This window comes from Leguminivora glycinivorella, chromosome Z (assembly GCF_023078275.1).
Source record: "Leguminivora glycinivorella isolate SPB_JAAS2020 chromosome Z, LegGlyc_1.1, whole genome shotgun sequence".
In the NCBI taxonomy this organism is placed as follows: domain Eukaryota; kingdom Metazoa; phylum Arthropoda; class Insecta; order Lepidoptera; family Tortricidae; genus Leguminivora; species Leguminivora glycinivorella.
Window position 1 is genome coordinate 30211049 of NC_062998.1, and position 22946 is coordinate 30233994.

The 22946-nt window shown below is 39.6% G+C and overlaps 1 protein-coding gene across 1 annotated transcript in view; it reads right to left on the minus strand.

Annotated features, from left to right (window-relative positions):
- Positions 1 to 10185: 10185 nt before the first annotated feature.
- LOC125240700 (vacuolar protein sorting-associated protein 13B-like) overlaps positions 10186 to 22946 on the minus strand; it is a 74903-nt gene continuing 62142 nt past the window's right edge. The window contains exons 62-72 of the mRNA XM_048148717.1: positions 22472 to 22582; positions 22211 to 22359; positions 21855 to 22092; positions 21106 to 21326; positions 20020 to 20155; positions 19545 to 19823; positions 19131 to 19318; positions 15542 to 15700; positions 14012 to 14107; positions 13849 to 13923; positions 10186 to 12520 (exon numbers count right to left, since the gene is read on the minus strand). Coding sequence (XP_048004674.1) covers positions 12338 to 12520; positions 13849 to 13923; positions 14012 to 14107; positions 15542 to 15700; positions 19131 to 19318; positions 19545 to 19823; positions 20020 to 20155; positions 21106 to 21326; positions 21855 to 22092; positions 22211 to 22359; positions 22472 to 22582 — 1835 coding nt within the window. The 3' untranslated portion in view covers positions 10186 to 12337. The remainder of the gene's footprint in view (positions 12521 to 13848; positions 13924 to 14011; positions 14108 to 15541; positions 15701 to 19130; positions 19319 to 19544; positions 19824 to 20019; positions 20156 to 21105; positions 21327 to 21854; positions 22093 to 22210; positions 22360 to 22471; positions 22583 to 22946) is intronic.

Consider the following 22946-nt stretch of genomic DNA (forward strand, 5'->3'; position numbering starts at 1 on the left):
CACGCAGATTTGTTAGACCTAAAGTTTAATAGTAGGTATTAAAATATATTACGAACGAGCACGCGTTTCGTGAAAGAAAGTGTCAATAGCTTCTGCCCAAAGTGTTCATAACAGAATATATAAATAATTGTCCATGAATGTACCTATAAATAAGAGTGAAATGCATTAAGAAGGAACAAAATAATCGTAATTAAATTATTGAGCTTATTCCAAGACACCTAGGAAGCGGAATATGACAAAATAAATCAGTGGAATGACCGACCACCTCCAAACGCAGATAGATAAACAGCAGCAATAGCATCATCTATGAGAAATAGCTGTAGGTTCCTCTAAATTTGAAGTAGGTAAATAGTATGAAGAAGGGGCGCCGCCACCGACTGAGATTGACGCCAAGGTGACACAGGATATAGGTCATCAACAGGATGATGCCCATTTTCTACTGACGCGAAGGTTAAGAAATTTGCTATTGTATCGCCGTAGTTGCAGCTGAGCTATTTTTGCTTAGGAACTAGCTACTTAGACTCCTTGAGTTCTAACAAGCTACAGTGGTAGGTAATCGTTCTCTTGTTTTTGCTTTGTAATTCTATTCTTAGATTTTAATAATAAACGAGAGATTAATAATAAAATCACTGCATAGAGAAACTATATTTACACGTTATATTAACCCTTAAATGCATGGTGATGTATTATATGCATCATATATTTGATGGCCCGTGGCTCGATATGTAGCTATCCAAAATCACATTTATTGCTTAATTATTACAGGACGATGGCGATTTTTAGTATGTGATTTAGGCTGATTTTTTCGGAGTTAGTAATTAGTTTATGTTTAAACATTTTATCATAGAGGTTCCACAAATAGTGTACCTTTTTAATAGTAGTCATTTTGTTAAAATAAAACTTACCAATTACGGTATATTTATATAAATAAGATTTGGCCTATTTAACTTCTAACACTGGTTTAGTATAAAAATCGATCTTATTTTTTTTTCCCCGAGTCAGAAAACCATTGTCTATCAATATCACATATATTAATAATCTCGTTAAAAGAAAAATGCATGCATTAATAGTTGCGTCTGTAGGGTAAATTATACGGCTATTGCTGAACCAAAGATTTCCTTTGGTAGGATTGGTCCTTAGGGCCCAAGGATGGATTTTCGAAGTGGGGCCACCGTGATTTTTGATGTTAGTTTTTTGAGGTTTTGGTAGCTTCTGCTCTGGAGGAAAATAGGGTCTCAATCTATATAGAGGTATTCATTATGCTACTATTCCAAGTTTGGTACCATATTTGTATGACTTAAGGATGTCAAATACATTATAGGACTCATATGTGCACGAGGAAGATGTTAAACTACGTAAAATAAAAAAAAATAAGTAAATATTACAGTACCTATTTATTAAAAAAAATCTAAGACAAAAAAATCCAAAAAATTGGCACGATGGTTCCTAGGATCCTAGCCCTCGTCTTCCAATACCTCTAAATCCTATTCTATATCATCTTCGATGAGTGCTTCGCGGTCCATTACACTGTAACAAAAAATAAAACAATGATTATCCAAAAAAGTTGAAACAAACCAGCAAGAAAACTAAAAGCGAGAGTTATTAAAACACTAATATACCTAGAATTATCGCAGTTGCCATTACAGGTCCTGCATGGAGTGTGCACGGCATTCTTTTTCGTCTACAAGAACAACGGCCTCTACATCTGTTCTTACATCCACATTTTACCAACTCTCGCGCCGCATCCCTGATAATGTGCTGGGTTGTCCATATGAGAGCTGGTAAAATGTGGATGTAAGAACAGCTGTAGAGGCCGTTGTTCTTGTAGACGAGAAGGAATGCCATGCACACTCCTATGCAAGACCAGTAATGGCAACTGTGATAATTCTAGGTATATTAGTGTTTGAATAACTGTCACTTTTAGTTTGCTTGCTGGTTTGTTTCAACTTTTTTGGATAATCATTGTTTTATTTTTTGTTACAGTGTAATCGACCGCGAAGCATGCATCGAAGATGATATAGAATTGGATTTAGAGTTATTTGAAGACGAGGGCTAGGATCCTAGGAACCATCGTGCCAATTTTTCGGTTTTTTTTTGTGTTAGATTTTTTTAAATAAATAGGTACTGTAATCTTTACTTATTTTTTTATTTTACGAAGTTTAACATCTTCCTCGTGCACATATGGGTCCTATAATGTATTTGACATCCTTAAGTCATACAAATATGGTACCAACTTGGAATAGTAGCATAATGAATACCACTACATAGATTGAGACCCTATTTTCCTCCAGAGCAGCAGCTACCAAAACCTCAAAAAACTAACATCAAAAATCACGGTGGCCCCACTTCGAAAATCCATTCTTGGGCCCTAAGGACCAATCCTACCAAAGGAAATCTTTGGTTCAGCAAAAGCCGTATTCTTCGTTTTTTTGCCTTGTACAACTGCAACTATTAAAGGGTTAAATTCAAGTCTGTGTAGGTAAACCTAAGTGTGTGTGTGTCCAAAATTGACAGGTTAAGAATTTTACCACCCCATTTCTTCCCGTAGGTGTCGTAGAAGTCGACTGTGGGATATGGGCATGTCACAATTTCGGTTTCTTTCACCGCTTGCCAGGAGTGGTACTGAAACTTGAGTAGTTTGACATGTGCTCTGCTTACTCCTTTATGGGATACAGGCGTGATTGTATGTACCTATGTATGTGTATGTATGTAAACCTAAAGATTATAAAACAATTTCCTATTGACATAAATATTTGGGGAATATACGGTATGTATCTGAACCAAATCTGAACGAAAAGCAAACTTTTAGCTCACACTGAACGACTTTTACTATAGGACCAACCCATCCCAAAAAAATATTTGGCTGTTTCTTTTGGTCCTTGAATACGATTTTTTCTATGGGAGCTTTAATTTTTATTTACCATTTCAGTCTTGGTCCCATAGCAAAATTAACTCAGTGTGACCTAAAAATAAATGGGTTTTAATGTTTGCTTTTCGTTCAGATACGAAATGTTTGTATTGCTAGTGGTCCGGGAAGGTTATAAATTCAAAGTCAGGTTAAAATTGACAGTGTTTATTGTTTTTACTTCGTTATAATTTAGATACGTTTAAAATCGTCACGACTATTTCGATTTTAATAACCAACTTGAGAGAGTTGGGTGCAATTTATATACATTTGACTGTGGTGGTAATACTGTAATACAAACCACTAATACTACTAGTCGGGTAGCGATAGCTTTTGAGGTTTCGATAATATTCACGTTGCTTCTTTTTTGCATATAGTTTTTAGACTATTGATCAAATATAAAAATAATATTTTGGGTCGTCCTAGGTACCTGCTTAGCTCGAAATTTAGGTATTTCTATTTTTAAGCAGTGTTCAGTCAAAGAAATATTCGAGAAGAAATTATTTGTATCTATATAAAAACAACGTGGTTGCCGATGTACATATGCATTTTGGGTCATTTTCATCCATGGGTTTAATGATATTTTAAAAATGTCTAATATTGGCCCTAAAACACCTAACAAAATATTAGAGTTGGTAAGTGAAATCTTATACCATTCAGGACATTATTATATATATATTTTCTTAAAGTGTGTCACATTTTATCCATTGCTTATATATAAAAATTTTTTTTTTTAATAAAAACCCTGTCAAAGCCTGAAAAAAAAATTCATGTTAATAAGTTGACGTCTATATTATTATAAAATGATATCAAGTCATCATTTTTAATTTGGGTCACTTTCATCCATGGGTTTTCAATATTTGGCAGAATAAAACGCAACGCAATAGAGTAGTATTTTAAATTTTTGCGCTGTGTGGCGCGCAACCGATAGCCAATCAGGTTGGCGCATGCCGCTGGCGCGACGCCGCGCTGTGACACGAGGCGTAGGTACCTACTTCTCGTGCGCAGTCATACATAATTTAAGATTGCCAGAGGGTCGGGCTTTGGCGGGATTCTCCCGATTTTTTTGTAAGTCTTCCCAATTAAAACTTATACATAGTAGGTAACCTTAAGAACTTTATTACATTAGTAACGAAAACAGACCAATTATAAATGTCGAAAACACGTAAAGGTCTACTATCTAAAATAAACGAAGTAAACTAGCTAAACTATCGTAAATTTTTATTATGGTGCATTAGGGTAATTCCGAATGACAAAAATGCTCTGGTAATTCCGAAGAGGGAATCTTGATATGATGGAAATAATGGTGATTTTTATGTGACTTTCGTAATTAGACGACTTTCGGAATTACCCTAATGCACTATTATTTTACATTTCCCTACGAAATCCTCGAAACTCCAGAACCTTTTGTCCCGATATTGAAGTACCTAATTCGATCCGGCGCTCCTATTCATACACCGTGATTATATTATTGTAACTATTGATTTCAGTTTTTAGTTCCACAATACAGGGTGTAATTTTTATGACGGGAAATATTTATGGATGCAAATGGATACAAAACCCAAAAACAATAAATTGTAACTTGAATATTATTTCCTATATTTTCCTTAATTTTCATTTATAATGAACACGAAGCGCACGGCGGCATAATATATCTGTACACCTTATAAAACAAAGTCCCCCGCCGCGTGTGTCTCTGTGCGCGCGCGTGTGTGCAAACACAGGTGGTGAGACTGCGGTAGCCATTATTGTAATTATTCTCATTATATGGCATTAGTATCCTTTTTACAGATTTTCGACATTACCTCAATTGGTTTCGAATTTAACCCTACCTTAGAAAAATGGTAATCAAAATACGTATGTATTTTTTTTACTTACATTTATCTATCCATACTAATATTATAAATGCGAAAGTATGTCTGTTTGTTTCTCCGTCTTTCACGGAAAAACGGAGCGACGAATTGACGTGATTTTTTAAAGTGGAGATAGTTGAAAGGATGGAGAGTGACATAGGCTACTTTTTGTCTCTTTCTAACGCGAGCGACGCCGCGTGCAAAAGCTAGTGTAATATAAAGCTGCAACACGACTGACATTTTTCAAAAAACAGCCAGAAGGAGGTTCCGCCGGTGGCAGTGTTTGGTGTGGCCGTATAGAGGTTTGTCCTGCAACCCTGTAAAAATCCGACCGTCGGTCTACCTGTTCCAGGTAAAAAAATGTTGGACGGCCTGACCAAACGGCGGGAAATAGCCAAGGGGTGTTCGACCAAATATCATAGAGGACCCTGGGTTGTTTTTGACGCTGCCATTTTTTTTTCAAAATGACCGTCTTTTTTAGACGATTTTTCAAGTTTGTCGTAGAGCACTCTAATTTTGGTCGTAGAATCTCCAAGCAGCCTTGATTAGAATGAAATAAAAAAAAATTGAAAAATGCGACAAATGTGAGAAAACTGGCTACTTTTGTTTTGTATGGCAACTTTTAAATCGTAAGAGATAGCCGGGGGTGCTCGACCAAATGTCATACAGATCTCGGAGTAGAAAAAGTTGTATTAAAAAATTCAAAATGGCCGACTTTTTTTTAAATTTCAAAATGGTCCTAGCGCGCTGAGATTTGGCACACGAGTGGACGGCCGACGGATTAGTATTCAAAAAGAATATTATTGAAAAATTTCAAATGGCGGCCTTTGTGGGCAAATTGAAATTTGTATGGAAGATTTTTTTTAATAACCATATCTCCGTAACGGTAGGAAAAAGGTCAAAAAAGCTTGAACTACACAATTTCAAAATGACCGACTTTGATTTTGGGAAATTTGACTTTGTCCCCTCTCGCCGCCCTTTTTTGACTTTTCCAAAAAAAAAATTCTCATTTTTATTTTTGGCCCCCGTTTTTACCACGTGCCAAATTTTACCGCGCTCGGACCGAAGATAAAAAAAAATAATTCAAAGTCGGCCATTTTGAAATTTTGTAAATGCCATTCGATGGACCTAAGATAACTGTACAACATTAGTTCAAGCACTTTAACCTTTTTCCTACCGTTACGGAGCTATGGCGATTAAAAAAAACATCCATACAAATTTCAATTGGCGTTCAAAGGCAGCCATTTTGAATTTTTAGAAATTTTCTTTTTGTATACTAATCTTGGGGCGGCTATCCACCAGTGTAGCGACGTACAGACTTGCAATTTTGAGTTTTAAGTATGTTATTATAGCTTACTAGACGACGAAAATTTCTGCGTTCCGGTCTTATTCAGAGGTTCTCAAATAGGGGCCTGAAAATGCGGCGAAATGGTTCCAGTAAAGGATGGTACGGCAGTGTTGGCTTCGTGCTCGACTTGGCGGGGGTACTGCCGTGCCCCCAGATTAAATTATAAGATAGTTAAGTTTAATGAAAATGTTTATCTATTTGTATTCTTTTGCAGCAGCGTCTCAGCGAATCACAATGAGTTGTCTTGCCTTCGGCCGACCAATCGTATTACTCTCTTGTATCTAAGTACTATTTAACGAGAGCTGTGATAGGCCTGTTTAAAATTATGGATGTATATTAAAATCATAGTTCAAAACGATGGTTTTTGCCATACCTTTAACAGGCTTTAACACTGGCGTGTTTATTTTTGATAGGGGATGATTTTATTATTTCATAGTATAATTCCTCAATAAGGAAATGATGTATCTATTATTTTCGAGATACCTACAGTATCAACCATTTCAAAAGCTTTAACTGTTGTTTTGTGAAAACTTTTTATATATAGTACTATATAGTACTTTGGAGACTAGTTTCGAAGTCGTGACAGTTTTCAGACGTCCGTGACTGGCATCGCCTCGGCCATTTTGTACAACCGCGTTAAGAGCAAACGTCACCCGGCGTAAAAATCAACAAAACAAATCATGCAGTGATATCATAAAGAGATACCCAAAAACGCTGGCTACGCTAACAGGACTCAGGGTTCAGCATGAGCTAAAGCTTAGGTACTACTTTCCCAAGCGCTTATCATGATGAGTCGTACCAAAACAGCGTGTCTTTATATAATCTCTATATTGTACCAAACCTGAGTTCTACTAGGTACAGCCGAGCCAGTGTCAGCTCTATCTTGGATACTGCTCACCCATGAACTCACCGTGACGATTTCTTTAATTACGATGATAATTTGTTTGTTATTTTTCGAAATACATTAACTTTAATGACAATTGGCGTTCATTAATTTTTAATGGTTAATGACAATTAACCTTTTGACTGTGTAATTTTTGTTAATTACCGTTCGGCCAATACTCCTAGGCATTTCTTGCAGCCAATCAATAAATAATATCCTAAAACATCTGGACGACCGAGCTTCGCTCGGTTCTATTTTATTATATCACGTCTTTTGAAAAAAAAAAACTTATAAATACAAGAACAAAAAAAAAACAAAACAAAAAATTAAAACTTAATTTCTGGCCGGGATTCGAAACCCTGACACCTGCAATCTGTCTCCGAACATTAGACCGACCTCGTACGACTAAGCTAAGCGCAGCCGATGTGCGCGGGGCGAAATTAACGACCATATTTAACGTTTACTAACGCGAAAGAAAAACTCATTAAAACTCCATAATTCGCCGTTTTCCGGGACCTAAGGCTACGACGCTAGATCGATTTTCCAACCCCGAGAACCCCTACATAACAAATTTTAGCGAAGCTAATCTTCGGGTGGTCGTCCACCCGTGTGACAAATCTCAGCGCGCTAGGACCATTTTGAAATTTTTCAAAAAAAAAGTCAGCCATATTGATTTTTTTAATGAAACTTTTTTCTACTTAAAACCCTGTATGACATTTGGTCGAGCAGCCCCGGCTATCTCTTACCGTTTAAAAGTTGCCATACAAAACAAAAGTGGCCAGTTTTCTCACATTTGTAGTATTTTTCAATTTTTTTTATTTCATTCCAATCAAGGCCTCTTGGAGATTCTACAACAAAAATTTGAGCACTCTACGACAAACTTGAAAAATCTTAAAAAAAAGTCGGCCATTTTGAAAAAAAAAAATGGCGGCGTCAAAAACTGCCCAGGGTCCTCTATGACATTTTGGTCGAGCACCCCCCGGCTATCTCCTGCCGTTTGGCCAGACCGTTCAACATTTTTTTACCCGGAACCGGTAGACCGACGGTCGGATTTTTCCGGGGTCGCAAGATCAACCTCTATACTACCACAGCGTCCACAGCCACACCAAATACTGCCACCTGCAAAATCTCCTGGCTATTTTTGGAAAAATGTCAGTCGGGTTGCAGCTTTATATTATATAGAAATAGAAAAATAGAATAGAATATAGAATTGATAAATAAATGAATATACAAGAATTGCTCATTTAAAAGTATATGATATTCTTAAAGAAAATATATAAGTTATATTTAACCAAATTAACATGCAAAGAACTAAGTTATTTTATTTCATCTTTGTTTAAACGACAGGTAGGATAGGATAAGATTGGCTTAATAGTAATTTGAGGAAAGATTTCGTGTAGGGTTCCGTAGTTTTTCGTATTTCTCTCAAAAACTACTGAACCTATCAAGTTCAAAACAATTTTCCTAGAAAGTCTTTATAAAATTTTTTTTTTCATATTTTTTAAACATATGGTTCAAAAGTTAGAGGGGGGGGACGCACTTTTTTTTTCCTTTAGGAGCGATTATTTCCGAAAATATTAATATTATCAAAAAACGATCTTAGTAAACCCTTATTCATTTTTAAATACCTATCCAACAATATATCACACGTTGGGGTTGGAATGAAAAAAAATATCTGCCCCCACTTTACATGTAGGGGGGGGGTACCCTAACAAAACATTTTTTTCCATTTTTTATTTTTGCACTTTGTTGGCGTGATTGATATACATATTGGTACCAAATTTCAGCTTTCTAGCGCTTACGGTTACTGAGATTATCCGCGGACGGACGGACGGACGGACGGACGGACGGACGGACGGACAGACATGGCGAAACTATAAGGGTTCCTAGTTGACTACGGAACCCTAAAAACACTACGTGACGTCACGCGAGGCAAGTCCATTGGGCGTTTAGTGTTTTGTATTCGATATCAGTTATATGACTTCATCACGTTAAATATTGCCGGTTATAAAAAGTACATCCTGTATTTTGCTTTATAATCCTGTATTTTCTACATATAAATTCCTCACCATTTTACGATATAATATGATCTCGTACCAACGTCGATCCCCACATGTACTTCAAAATAAAATATGAATAATCGGCGGCGCGTGTGTTAGCTCATTGAATTATATATATTTTATGTATGTGGATTCATATTGAAAGATAAGCGCTCAGCTACCTGCATAGTGAGTGACACGCTTAAATATAAGTCTAAAGTACTTAGATGATAAATCGCATTATTTTATTTGGCAGTAGTAGTAGTAGATTCCACGATGTATACTAAATTTATTATTTATAAATTAAATTATTTACTAACGCATGTGGAAAATAGGTATATTAAGTTAAAATTGTTACTCTAGTAGTCTTATCAAATACAACCCTTTCAGGCTTAGCATTAAATAGCGTGATGCGCACAGTTGAAATAAATTTTGGCGTTTTGTACACAACGTGCGGTTTGTCGAATGTCGAGAGAGGTCATTGCCCTTCCCCGCTGCCGCGCCACGGCCGCGCGGTCGGTATCATAATACCTACACTACCCGCGTCACTGCGCTCGCTTGACTTGATCGAACGCAAATATTAATACCGTATTATTTTTCGAAGCATTCTATTAAACTTACCCAAATTCACGTATCTTATTTATCTTGTCTTTTTAGTTAATAAGATAAGAACTCTAGTAACTTTAATATTTTTTTGGAATGGTAAAAACCTATTTTTGCTAAATTATCGCAAATTTTATCAAGCACTGGAGTAGGAAAACACAATTTCAGTTTATTGATATATTTAAAGGAGGCAATGCGACGTTTCTTATTTTTTTTAACATGAATATTTTTTTGTGTCTGTTTCGCTAGGTATGACAAATTGTCATATAGCACTCGAGTAAATTGACCCAAACTACGTATACACGCTAAAAATATCATTCTAAATGCAATACAGTTACATTTTTTCTCTCGAATATTTTTTTTACCACATTAGGTCAAATTAAAAATTATAACCACAAATTACCAAATTACTAAAAAAGCACCCTAGGAATGTGACCCAAAACGAAATGTTAAATTTATATGTTATCAATGTATTTATAAACGAAAACAAAATCGACTTTAATATTTTTTTAACTTAGGGCCCAAAATATAGCCAGCGCCGCAGGACTATACTGGACATGTGTCTCTTTACCGTTGTCGCTTTATGCGACTGTACCTAAATAATCACAATTAATTTTATATTCACCTCTCACACCGTACTCGTACTAATTAAATACATACCATTATACATATATACAAATGCCGTCAGTCTGTAGGTATTTTTAAAATAGATTATAGTAGCTAGTTTCTAATATACAGTAATAATAGTAATATATCGCTATCTCTCTCTATGTCTTATGCATAGGCCTCAAAATGTATAGCCAATTTGCTGAGAGCTGTCACTCCAAACTGAGGTGATACTTATAAATATATTTTAATTTAGTTATCAAACTTTAGGATGGGGGTTTGTCTGTAAGTAAGACTACATTAATCTTAGGTATTCAGCATATAGGGTCAACTACTTAATGTTTGGCCGTTTACAATACTCCCATTTGGCACCTAAACCCATAATATGGTAGCACATCCTGTTAATTGCATTTTCGTTATAATAAAAATTAGTAAATTCCTTTGTGACAAATCCTAGAGCAAAGATTAAATCTCCTCATAATTACTAACCGGCTCGATAGCGTTCCGCCTTGACTTCTTAAATACGTACAAAATTTACATAAATCTATCGGTACCGACAGTACCTGCATTTTATAATCACTGTACGTACTCGTAAGGTAAAACCTTCAGTTTATAATCGTACGTGTGTTTTCTTAACAAGGTGTAAATTAAAATAACAATGTGACAATCCATTAAATACATATGGAACTAATATAATTTAATTTATATATATATTATTGTGTATGTTACGTTCTTGATGATTTAAGTTAATACCTATAAATATATTTGGGAATGTCACGCAAAAATATTAAATGCTAATTGTTGTTTAATGTCATCATAGATGGGATGACGTAAATTAACGCAATGTTGTACATAGGATCTACCAACTAGTTTATTTACTTAAAGGAATGTTTTACTGTAAGGTGTATACATAAATAATATCAATTTAAGAAATAGGTGGAATACTTCATATATAACATTTATTTCAGATATGTGCCAAAAAGTTCTTAGTGTTCGTGCTCGATAAAAGAGACCAAGGGCCAATTGAATCAATCACAGTTAACAAATACATCAACATCACGCAGCAAAAATATATCAAAATTCCCATAACAACAATTTTGCGAACGCTAAATTCGGTGACAGACGGTTTGGTGTAACCGACTTTACCAAGCATTGTGATCACCTCACTTCATATTAACACAGCTGGCAGTAGATCAACTTCTCATTTCTTTTTAAAATTTAATTTGATATAAAAACGAAGATAAAAAAACTTATGTACATGAAAATAATACATTCACGTTTAGGCCGGAACATGCATTACATTTGTGTTATGAGTTTTCCGAGCCTTTTGCGAGTTCAACTAGACAATATCACCACTGGGCGAAAGCCCAGTAAATAAAAGTTGACTATAAATAATATGTTAAGGGATACCCTTCACAATTTACAAATCCTCAAATTTTCACTTCGTTCATTATCTACCACATTTAAGTGCACCATTACACTTGTAAATAATAAAGTTTTGCGATGCGCCATGGAAGTCGTTACACAAACAGTTATCTCAAACATCGTATGTTAGTTACGCTGATTATTGTAAAATGTTATTGGTTGACAGGGACAATATTGTTATCGGGCAGGGTCAATACCAATGCCTATTTTTTGTAAAGTACAAAGTGTAATGGCGACTTACCTGACTAACGTTTAACTACGCGCATAATTATGTAGGAAGTAGAGAATGCAATCTCGATCTCGCAAGATCACTAGCAATTTTATGAGATTCCTCGTTGGTAGGAAATGACAATTTATAAAATCCTATTTATTATTTTTGCTATTGTAATTCTTATTCAATGCCACGTTTGTCAAGAATTTTCAGTGGCGACCCGTTAACGTTAGTTCATTTACTCTCTGGAAAATTCCCACTCCCAATTATTTGTGAATTACATTATTTCGTCTAATATTGAGCAAGACTAATGTTTTAGTATGAAACTAGCTGCCGATAAGAGCGTTATGTAATTACTTTAAAGTATCTCGATCTCGGTTCAGTCTTTTTGCGCGAGATGTCGAATCGCCTATCGAGATTGCATTTCCTTATAAGAAGGTGTCACGTAGCTGTGGTCCGGCACACTAGAGCAGGTGCAGATGGTCGTCGGAGACGGCGTGCAGCGCGGCGGCGAGCGCGGCGCGCAGCGCGGACGTGTCCCGCGCGGGCGCCTCCAGCGACAGCACGCGCGCCGCGCTCGGCGCCGGCGCCACGCCCCCGTCCGCGCCCGTGTACCGCGCCACGCGCGCCATCGCTGCGCTGTTTATCTAGTTACAAAAATACATACTGTTACACAATTACTAATACCAAACCTTACCGAAAGCAAAAAAGGATTATGCACTACATTTGTACGTATTCTGTCATTTATACGATTAGTTCAAATCTTCAGCAAATCCGCTCGGATGGCCGATATTCAGTTTGACATCATGATAATATTGATACGAGTATATCATAGATTTTTTATTTGTTGCGTTGAATTGAACATAAATAACATAATGCTCGTAAGTTTAAGCAACATTTTAATAAATTTTAGGCACGGAACACAACATGTGAAACATCTTAATCACGACGTATGTATGTAGTTGAAAGATCTAAACGATCTAAACAATAATGAGAAAAATATAACTACTACTCGTAAATAAACATTTACGAGTAGTAGTTATATTTTTCTCATCATGGAAACCTCAAAATATTGTACCTTTGGAAGGCGTGCGTGGAGTCGAAGCTAATATGTGTTATGTGCTCTATGTACTGACACATTAATGAAATGTAAAGGGTCCACTGAGTGGATGGTTCCCTTGCCCGTGTCATGGGACGCGCAGAGGGCAGCACCCACCAGGGTGTAAGTATTATTTGTATGTCTTTCCCATCACGGAACAATGGTATTCCGGACCTTTGGGAGGCGTGCGCGGGGCCGAAGCCAACACGTAGAGGCCCTTTCGACACTTTAATGAAATGTAAGGGGTACACCGAGCGGATGTTGCCCTTGCCCGTATCATGGGACACACGCAAAGGCAACACCCGCCAGGGTGTAAGGACTATTTGAGAGTTAATGGAATCTAAAATGAACTGGTCTATTTTGATGAAAGTGATGGACTAAATACTGGGCTATGGATAAAAAACCGGACGCCTGCCTAATAAAACGGTATCCAATTTTATTTCCGGCAGACGGTGACTCGTCCCCACAAGATGGGCCCCCACAAAAAGCGACATCCAAGATGGCTCAAGGGCAACACCGGTGTGAGAACTCAAGGGTGTCGAGAGGTGTACACCGCTTTCTGCCCAGTGGCTGTTAAGCCACTGCACCAACTCGCGTCTTATGCAAATTTTCAATTCCACCCCTGGGGCATGTAGCCCTAACGACTCCACTCTGGACGGCCAGCCAAGGCAAGCCAGAGGTAGAGAGTACTGTCCCACCCACCTGCCTTATGGGTAACAGAACTCCCCAGGAGCACTCGGGTACGTGGGGTCGCTGTTCCCCAACAGCTCGCCACAAGCTGCCCTGCGTTGACTGATTGCACTGGTTAAGTATTATTATTATTATTACTGACGAAGAACAAAACGATATTATAATATAAAGGTTTTTAACAATTACCTGATATTCGTCTTCTTCTTCATCCTCAGTTCTAGATTCGGGTACCTTCTCTTTTTGCCGTCTCGTTACCACTAACTATAAAAAAAATAAAAGATCTGTTAAAGAGATTGCTCATAATTTTAAATGTATATCTATTAAAATAGAATAGTTTGTTATTACTTACTTCGATGATAGGTCCTTGGAGCGGTCCTAGCGTGCAGAATCGAAGATCGACCATTTCAACTATTCGCTCTGTTTCTGGGTCAGTAATCATGAGGTACTGAAACAACAGAAACCATGTAAAGAAAACCGGACACGGTTAATGTTGAGCGTATGTGCGAACTAGAGATGCACCGAATATTCGGTTACTATCCGGTATCCGGCCTATTCGGCCCTTACTTTAATATTCGGCCGGATGCCGGATAGTGACGTATTATCCGGCCGGATACCGGATGTGCTATTTTTGATTGAATGATTTTGGGGTAAACAAATTAGCGCACAAAAAAACGCACTCCGCGCGAAGTTCACTGCGAAACAAGTCAAAACCTGCACGACACGCCCGCTCCCTGCTTAAATTGTAGGTATTGTAGGTAAAATTCTGCTGGCCGAATATTCGGCGGCCGGATACCGAATATTCAGCCGCTGATTAGACCGAATATTCAGTATTCGGTATCCGACCAAACAACTATCCGTTGAATTCCTAGTGCGAACCTACTTAGATCAAAATTTTTATTAAATTATATTTATATACCACATATGTCATATAGATCAAGCAAACGTATCTACTTAGCGTGTCAAATGAACTCAGTGAAATCCACTGAGTTGTCCGTCTTTAATCGCAGCTTGCAGCTTTCGGGCGTCAATTTTTGTAAGTTGAAGTCAACAAAAACATTAAAAATGCCTCGTTACATGATATTTAATTGCAACAACATAAAACTTATCAACTCTCAAGGGCCTGAGACATATTTAAAATCACAGGCAAGTAACAACTTCAGTACAAAATCTGACACGCTCGGCCGCCATACAAATAAATGAACTCGTTTCTTCTATCTAAATCTAATTCTGTGGTATATACAAACTTTTTATTGTGAAAAAGACAAAACACAAATAGGGCACGTTGCCTGCTATTGTCAGGTGTCAATGGCGATTGTCTTCATAATCTAGTCTGTAAAATGGCAAGGACAAGCCTGAAGTAATTTGCTTTGACTTTGGTTCAATGGTATAACCAAGGATGGTGATGGGGATGGTGAGGGGTGGTGGTGGTTTGGTTCACTGCACCTACTTTCTGGTTTAGCCCATTAGTTGACTGGTAGAAAATGCCTTGAGGCATTAAGTCGGCCATTTGTACCTTATTTTCTTGTGCAGTAAAGATTGAATAAATAAATATAACGAATAACGTTCAAGCAAACACATTATATAAAAAGACTACCAGGTTGCAACTGTTGGCAGGGCCAAAGTTAAGTCCTTCCAAAGGCAAATCAGAGGAACTACGCTACACTAACGGTCCGGCCACAATCATTGGTCTAAGCGCGACAGCGGTGAGCGGCGGCCATACATTGGAGCGGACTTTTCATTCGCACGTATGGCTGCCGCTCACTGCTGTCGCGCTTAGACCAATGTCGTGGCCGGGCCGTAAAGGCTGCGGAGACTGCTTACTATAAAGCTACTTACAATTAAAAAAGGGAATGATAGCCCGTGTCAAGTATAGACGTACCTTGTGCGTGAGCAGCAGCCGCAGCGGCGCGTCGTTGAGCAGCACGTCGAAGCCGGCGAGCGCGTCCACCTCGGCCAGCCGGAACGACCAGCGCACGCAGTCGCGCCGCCAGCCGCCGCCGTCGCCGCCGCCCTCCGGCCCCAAGCCCAGGGAGCGCCGCTACAATAACAAACGTACAATCATCCATACTAATATTATGAATGGGAAAGTGTATGTGTCTGTTTGTTTGTCAAAACGGAACGATGAATTGACGTGATTTTTTAAGCGGAGATAGTTGAAAAGATAGAGAGTGACATAGGCTACTTTTTATCTCTTTCTAACGCGAGCGAAGCCGCGGGCAAAAGCTAGTATGTAATAAACCATATCGGACATACTGGACGATTTGGGCTGAATACGCCTGTCGCTAGTTCTTGAACCCAGACACATTTGTAGCAGGACGCTCCTATTGGTTGGGGCTATTGCGCTATGCACGCGCATCATTTATATGTCTGTGTACATGCGATCGACCTGCGAAGCGTGTTATCAGTATCACGCACGCAGACTGACAACTGTATGCTCAATGAGCCAACAACGGCGAAACGTTCGCCGGTGTCTTGTCCGCTCTCAAGTATTATATGCTCTGAGCAAAGAGGATCGAGTATTATAGAGTTACTGTCAAAGTAAAATGTGTAATCACAGTGCATCTCTCGAGACAGGCTTAAAACTTTTGAACCTGTTTTGGACAATTTTGGCCCATATTGTTGTTAGCTTGATATGTGCTAAAATGTCAAATATTAATATTAGCGCCATCTAGCCGAGCGTTCCCCAAAGGTGTAACGCCATCTAGGCCACCGTACCTTTTTCTCTAGGGCTTTGAGGTACGTTTTTTCTTATTTATCCGTCTATACGGAGTTACGTGCCTTTGCTCTGAGTAATAAACATCATCAAGTACAGGGCATAAGTAATTGGCTGGTCGAGCACCCGTTCTACACTTATGACAAATTTTTGTTACCTAATTAGAAAAATATAATTGTACATTTTTAATGTGAATATGGCCTAACTTTTTGTAATCTCAATCCTCTGTCTATTTATTTTCTAAAGTATTATTGTTGTATGAATATTGTTTTTTTAAACCAAATCTTGACGTGTAAAATGGCTTTACAAATAAATGAGTATGAGTATGAGTAAGTAACTGCGTTTATACTTTAACTTTTTTGCGCGACCGAACAATATCTGAGAGGGACTAATAGTCGTATTGATATTTCGTTATTTTTCAGCTCTAATCGTGACGTGACGACACTATACAGCTAATATGGTATCTTGAAACAAAACTATGTAAACAGTTAAGATGTTTATAAAGGCAAATGCATCATAAATTCATTATAAAGGCTGACCAGAAATATATGACTACAAGCCATGTTGCGGAATTTCATGAGAACTATTTTATTCTCTGAACTGTCGGACCAGAATAACAGCGCCCTCCTGACTCCTGACAATAGTCATATCTTTCTGGTTTTACGCAATATAATCCGTTTCCATGAATAACTATTGCCCTAATTGAAGGCAATATTGTGAAATCTTGTTCGTTTCCATTCCTTCACTATGTACCAAACTACAACCAACATGTACAGAATCACCGGATTTTCCGTTGTTTCCGTACGCAACCTGAAATTGCCTTGAGTTCTGTAACAACAGAAGTAACAGAACCTATTTAGCAATAACCAAATGATGAAAAGTACTGTAAAGCTGTCAGTTGTTCTCGTTAAGCGGTATAAAAGTCATACACATATCACATCACATTATGTGGTGACCGTATGTGTCACCGCACACACTGTTGTCGTGTTGTGTATTGACAATGGGAAAGTTTTCTCAAGGAAAAGATTCTCGTCAAATAAATTTTACTATAATTTCTACTTGGTAATGATAACTTGTAATATCCCCGGACGAAGTATTAGATAGGTGTGTCAGTTCACTAATGTTGTATGTAAATATGACTCTGTATCGCACACCTGAAACAATGAATCATTTGAAATAAAGTTGACATTTCTAGGAGACCGTTTGACGTGATCAGCTGTTATTTATTATGTTAGGAAATAACATTATAAAACTTTGAACAACGGTAAACACTTCCTTTAACAACGTTTAGTAGAATATGACTTATAATAGTAGTTTATGTGATGTTTAAACAATTAAAGTTATGGTTTAAGACATTTATTATCTCATAAAGAATTTACAAAATTCGCTTACATGAGATGTTATAAGTAAGTTATCGCTTCTGTACATATTATATAGTTACTACATGGAAGTAGTAGATAAAATATACTAGTAAGTAAGGCAATATTTTATCAACAATATGGATAATACGGATAAGTGCAGACTTCAGAATTCAGATCAATATCGCAATGTATTTGTATTAAACAAAAAACCAAACCATCTGTTAAAACGTAATGTTTGTGGAGATGAGTCAAATTCAAATATCAGTACACGTCACTATTTGCATTTTAACCAACCAACTGAATTCATAATACATTAAGGCCAAGCATTGCTTACTGCATTCTCATTGAAATCAATATAATTTAAATAAATAGGAAACGAGAAAGTATCTTTCTGCGTGTTACTTGTTCACATATAAATGGTAAAACGATTTAGGCGAAGAGTATCACAGAGAGGGATCGAGTTTTTAAGACCGTAATATTTATCTATCCAGACGTAGGTCAGTAGGGCATGCTCCCAGTATTTCCCGGTTCTCGATTTCCCGGGAAATTCCATATGGTGATGAAAATTAGGATTCCTCATAATTATTCGTAACGCTTCCTGAGTGTTCATCATGATATTAAAAGGTTACATACATACATACATACAATCACGCCTATATCCCATGATGGGGTAGGCAGAGCACATGAAACTACTAAAGTCTCAGTGCCACTCTTGGCAAATAAGGGGTTGAAAGAAAACGAAATTGTGACATTGCAGTGACAGGTTGCCAGCCTCTCGCCTAACGCCACAATTTAACCCATATCCCACAGTCGCCTTCTACGACACCCACGGGAATTAAAAGGTTAGATTTGACAAATCTGCACTTATAGTGAATGGCACGAACTGGTTAGGATGGTAATACCTGCGGCATGGGGTCCTATCTAGTCTGTCGCAGGAGACTGCCGCCCGCGAAGAGACCGAGGCCACATAGCAGGTGGTAGCAAGCTATTATGAGCGATATTATAAACAAATGCACTGATAATAGCTTGTTGAAATTCGTGTTACAGTTATAGGTGTTCCACTAGATTTAGGCCAAGCGTAGGGTTACCATACTTGTGACTGCGGCTCGGGGTCCTAGGCAGTCTGCCTCGGCAGCCCGTGTCCGGCGAAGGCTACGAGGTCTGAGGTGACAGACAACGGCTTGGTGAGCGCACCGCAGTGCAGTCAGACTGCCTTCTGCGCCAGAACAATAAAGACTTAGGGCCGGTTGCATTAAACCGTCTGTCACCGTTAAAGCGTTCGTTAAATTAGATTGTATGGGTAGTTCCATAGACGTCTGCTGCGTGACGATGATGTGTCTGTCAAAAGTGGTTGATGCAACTGGCCCTTAGGCCATTTGTAGGGGTGGTTGTACCTGCGGCACGGGGTCCCAGCCAGTCTGCCTCAGCAGGCCGTGTCCGGCGAAGGCGACGAGGTCAGCGGTGGCGGACAGCGGCTTGGTGAGCGCGCCCAGCAGCCCGCGCCGCAGCGCCGCCGCGCTGCCCTCCACCTCGCCCACCGCCACGCTCACCAGCGGGTGGTGCGCCAGACCGCCTACTGCGCCTGTGCAATATTATCACTGTTAGCTTACAATTTACTTACGAGAACCCGTTCTACTCATGGCTTAACAGAATTCAGGATTTATGATAGAGCAGTGTTATTATTATTTATTATTATTATTTAGAAACAAACAGTCTTATGATTTTATAATTTGAGAGCCTGCGCACGCGCTCAGCGAGAGATGTTATAAAGTAGAAATTCATAACATTTCAAGTGCTATCTTTATTACCAAGAATGTTGATCGCGAAGTTAGTGATGCCGGCGGCGAGCCCCTGCACGAAGGTGTCAGGGTGTCGCCGTCGCGCGGCAGCAGCGCGGCGCGCATGGTCGTCGTCGCCGGCCAGCAGGTCGAGGTTGCGCGCCAGCGAGCCGGCGCAGGCGCTCAGCGAGCGCAGCAGCGCGGCCGCCGCCGCCGCCGCCACACCGCGCACGCCGCCCCGCGCGCCGCCGACACGCGCGGCTAACGCGCCTGGTGCACCCAGCAGCTCCAAGCCGCCCACCACCCAACCTGTTGACACAATATCATGATTTAAAATGACCTAAACTAACAGACGAACCACTATAATTAATAACCGTTGTTAATAGATATTCGCAGCACAAGATACAGTTATAATCCCAATTGCATTGCCGAGCAACTAAAAACTATTTCGCATGATTAAATTCAAGATCTAAATAACAATTCAAAGTAAAGGAAAAAGGTGTACCTGCGCCCAGTATGGCGGCGGAGAGGTAGTGCACGGTGAGCGCGTGCGTGAGCCGCTCGGCGCACGTCACCATGTCCGTCTGCTGGAACGCGCTCAGGCACAGCGGGCTCTGGTCCAGCGCGATGTACATGCGCACCTGCACATAAACATTACTTGTCGATCCTAGACTGAATACACATCGTCACATACTTAAATATGTCGAAACCATGTCTCAATTTAAGCAATTTGTACGAAAGACGAAAACGGAAAGAAGCTTCTCTAAGATCCCTGTGACAATTTATTACCTACGGCCGATTACATTGCGATTCTATTCATATTTAAGTAGCGCGACTTTCACATTGTCAAAATTATATTGGATCAAAATCATTACTGAAGTTAGTAGGTACCATCTACTTAAGTGTAAGGCCTGAGTGGACGCTTGATGATGATGAGCTTCAATAGGCTACTTGCCTTCTAGTCAAATCAGCTTCTTTTTAAGAACTGTCAAAACGAATTTGAACGACTTGCTAATAATTATGGAATTTACATGAAATCGAATTGAGTGACGTCACGGTCAACTCAGTTACTTTAATATATTTCTACCTAACTTATGAAATAGAAATTGGATTTAAAAATAATTTCTGTTCATGTTTTTCTTATAATTATTTGATGATTTATTACGTGCACGTTATAAAATAAATAAATAAATAAATAATAATAAATAAATATTATAGGACGTTCTTACACAGATTGACCGAGTCCCACGGTAAGCTCAAGAAGGCTTGTGTTGTGGGTATTCAGACAACGATACATATAATATACAAACTTATATACCTACATAGAAAACATCCATGACTCAGGAACAAATATCTGTGCTCATCACACAAATAAATGCCCTTACCAGGATTCGAACCCGGGACCGCGGCTTAGCAGGCAGGGTCACTACACGCTAGGCCAGACCAGTCGTCAAAATATTTTTTATTTTTTTAACTACAGTCAAGTTCCCTATTGTTTGACATGCATGAAGCACGTCCCACCCCGCTGCACGCCTAATGAGCCTGCACTCAGGCCTTACACTAAGAATGATGACATCAGTGAACATCTTACGGCAGTATGCAGCGTGAGCGTGAGGTCCACCGGGTGCAGGTGCAGCGAGCGCAGCCGCAGCGGGCACTGCAGCGAGCGCGTCTCGGCCGCGACGACGGCGCCGGGCGCGGGCGCGGGCCCCGCCGGCCGGGCCGAGCGCGCCAGCCGCGCCAGCGCGCCCACGTACCCGTCCTCCACGTACAGCGCCAGCGGACCCAGCCGGACCTCCACCTCCGTCAGTTCTGAATAAAAACAGATAAATAAGTAATTCTATTGAAATTACGACGACAAAGAACGAATTAAGCGGTCGCCGGACGTAGGTGACTTCACGCTCACTCACCATCCATTTATGATGATAACTGATCTTTGTAAGCATCATAAAGGACCATCCACGAGTCATAGCGAAAGAAAAGCAATAGGCGCGCATCATTCTCCCGCATACGGAACTCGGCTGCCGCACTGGGCCACAGGCACAGAGGCGGCCACGCGTCGCTCGTCGACTGCGCGCCACGTGTGTTCTTACCAACCTGACACCGCCTTTATGATACAGGAATCATACTAGTCAATACCTTGGAAAGCTTAATTGAGCACCGTCCACGAATCGTAGCGCAAGCGAAACGGCAGCCTCGTGTCCTTCTCCCTCATAGCAAACGCCGTCGCGCTGGGCCACATCGTAGGCCACGGATCACTCGTCGGCGGCTCGCCACTTGTGATCTTACCAACCTGACACCGTACTACCCTTATGATACAGTCATCACACTAGTCAGTACCTTTGAAAGCGTCATCGAGGACCGTCCACGAGTCGTAACGCAAGCGAAGCAGGAGGCGCGCATCGTTCTCCCTCATAGCGAACGCCTCGCCAGTCGCGCTGGGCCACAGCGTCGGCCACGGGTCGCACGTCGCCTGCTCGCCTCGCGTCGACGCCACCACTGCGAAGTCATAGTTCCCGCTCTCGTACTGGAGGTTATCCACTTGGATGTCGGCGATGGAAACAACCGCTTTTGTACCCTGTCGGTCACAAGCAAATGTATGTATTAATATAAATTTCCATGGCAGCCTTAATTTGTCAACCCGTTCTAATAGTAGCAAGTATAAAATCTAAAAGATATAAAGTTGGTGAACTTACCGTGCTGTCACACTGCAAGGAGAAAGCTGCTCGGTCGATATGCAAGGCGAGCAGCGGGCTGACGTCGGGCGTGGCGGCCATTTCGATAGCCACGCCGGAGATCACACAACGCACGCGCTCCACCTGCGACCATCCTTTGTTAACCCATCCTGCAAATGGTAAGTTATGTTTTATACGCTCACATATAGGTACCAACCAATCCTCCAAAATATTCATCTATATTTATTTATTATCATGTAAGTAGAAGATTGAATTTCATACCCGGACCGGAGATTCCTTGCAGAGCAGCGGCGGACTCCTGGTAAGATCTTACGTTAGCAAGCGTCAACATACTCTGCTCACTGATGTACGACTCCGTTTTCAGCATATCTCCTATAAATGTTGCATTTCTGTTAAGTAACTTCCTTTAATTGCCTTATTGTACTAAATTATTGTATGTGTTACAGCGAATATCATAATTAATAAAATATAAGCATCCCCTTTAAGACATGTGTATATCGATTTATTTATTTATTGTTATTTAGGACAACAACAGCCGTAAATATATAACTTACATAGGTATTTTTACATAGTCTTAGGCCAATAACAGTTATCCGTTGAGTGAAAAGTATTATACACAATATGTTACTAAAAAAAAAAATTGTGTTACATATTTAAAATTACAGTGAAAATGTGCAAGCCACACAGAAAACAGTGAACTGATGCAAACAATACATACAACGAAAAGTGAAGTTAG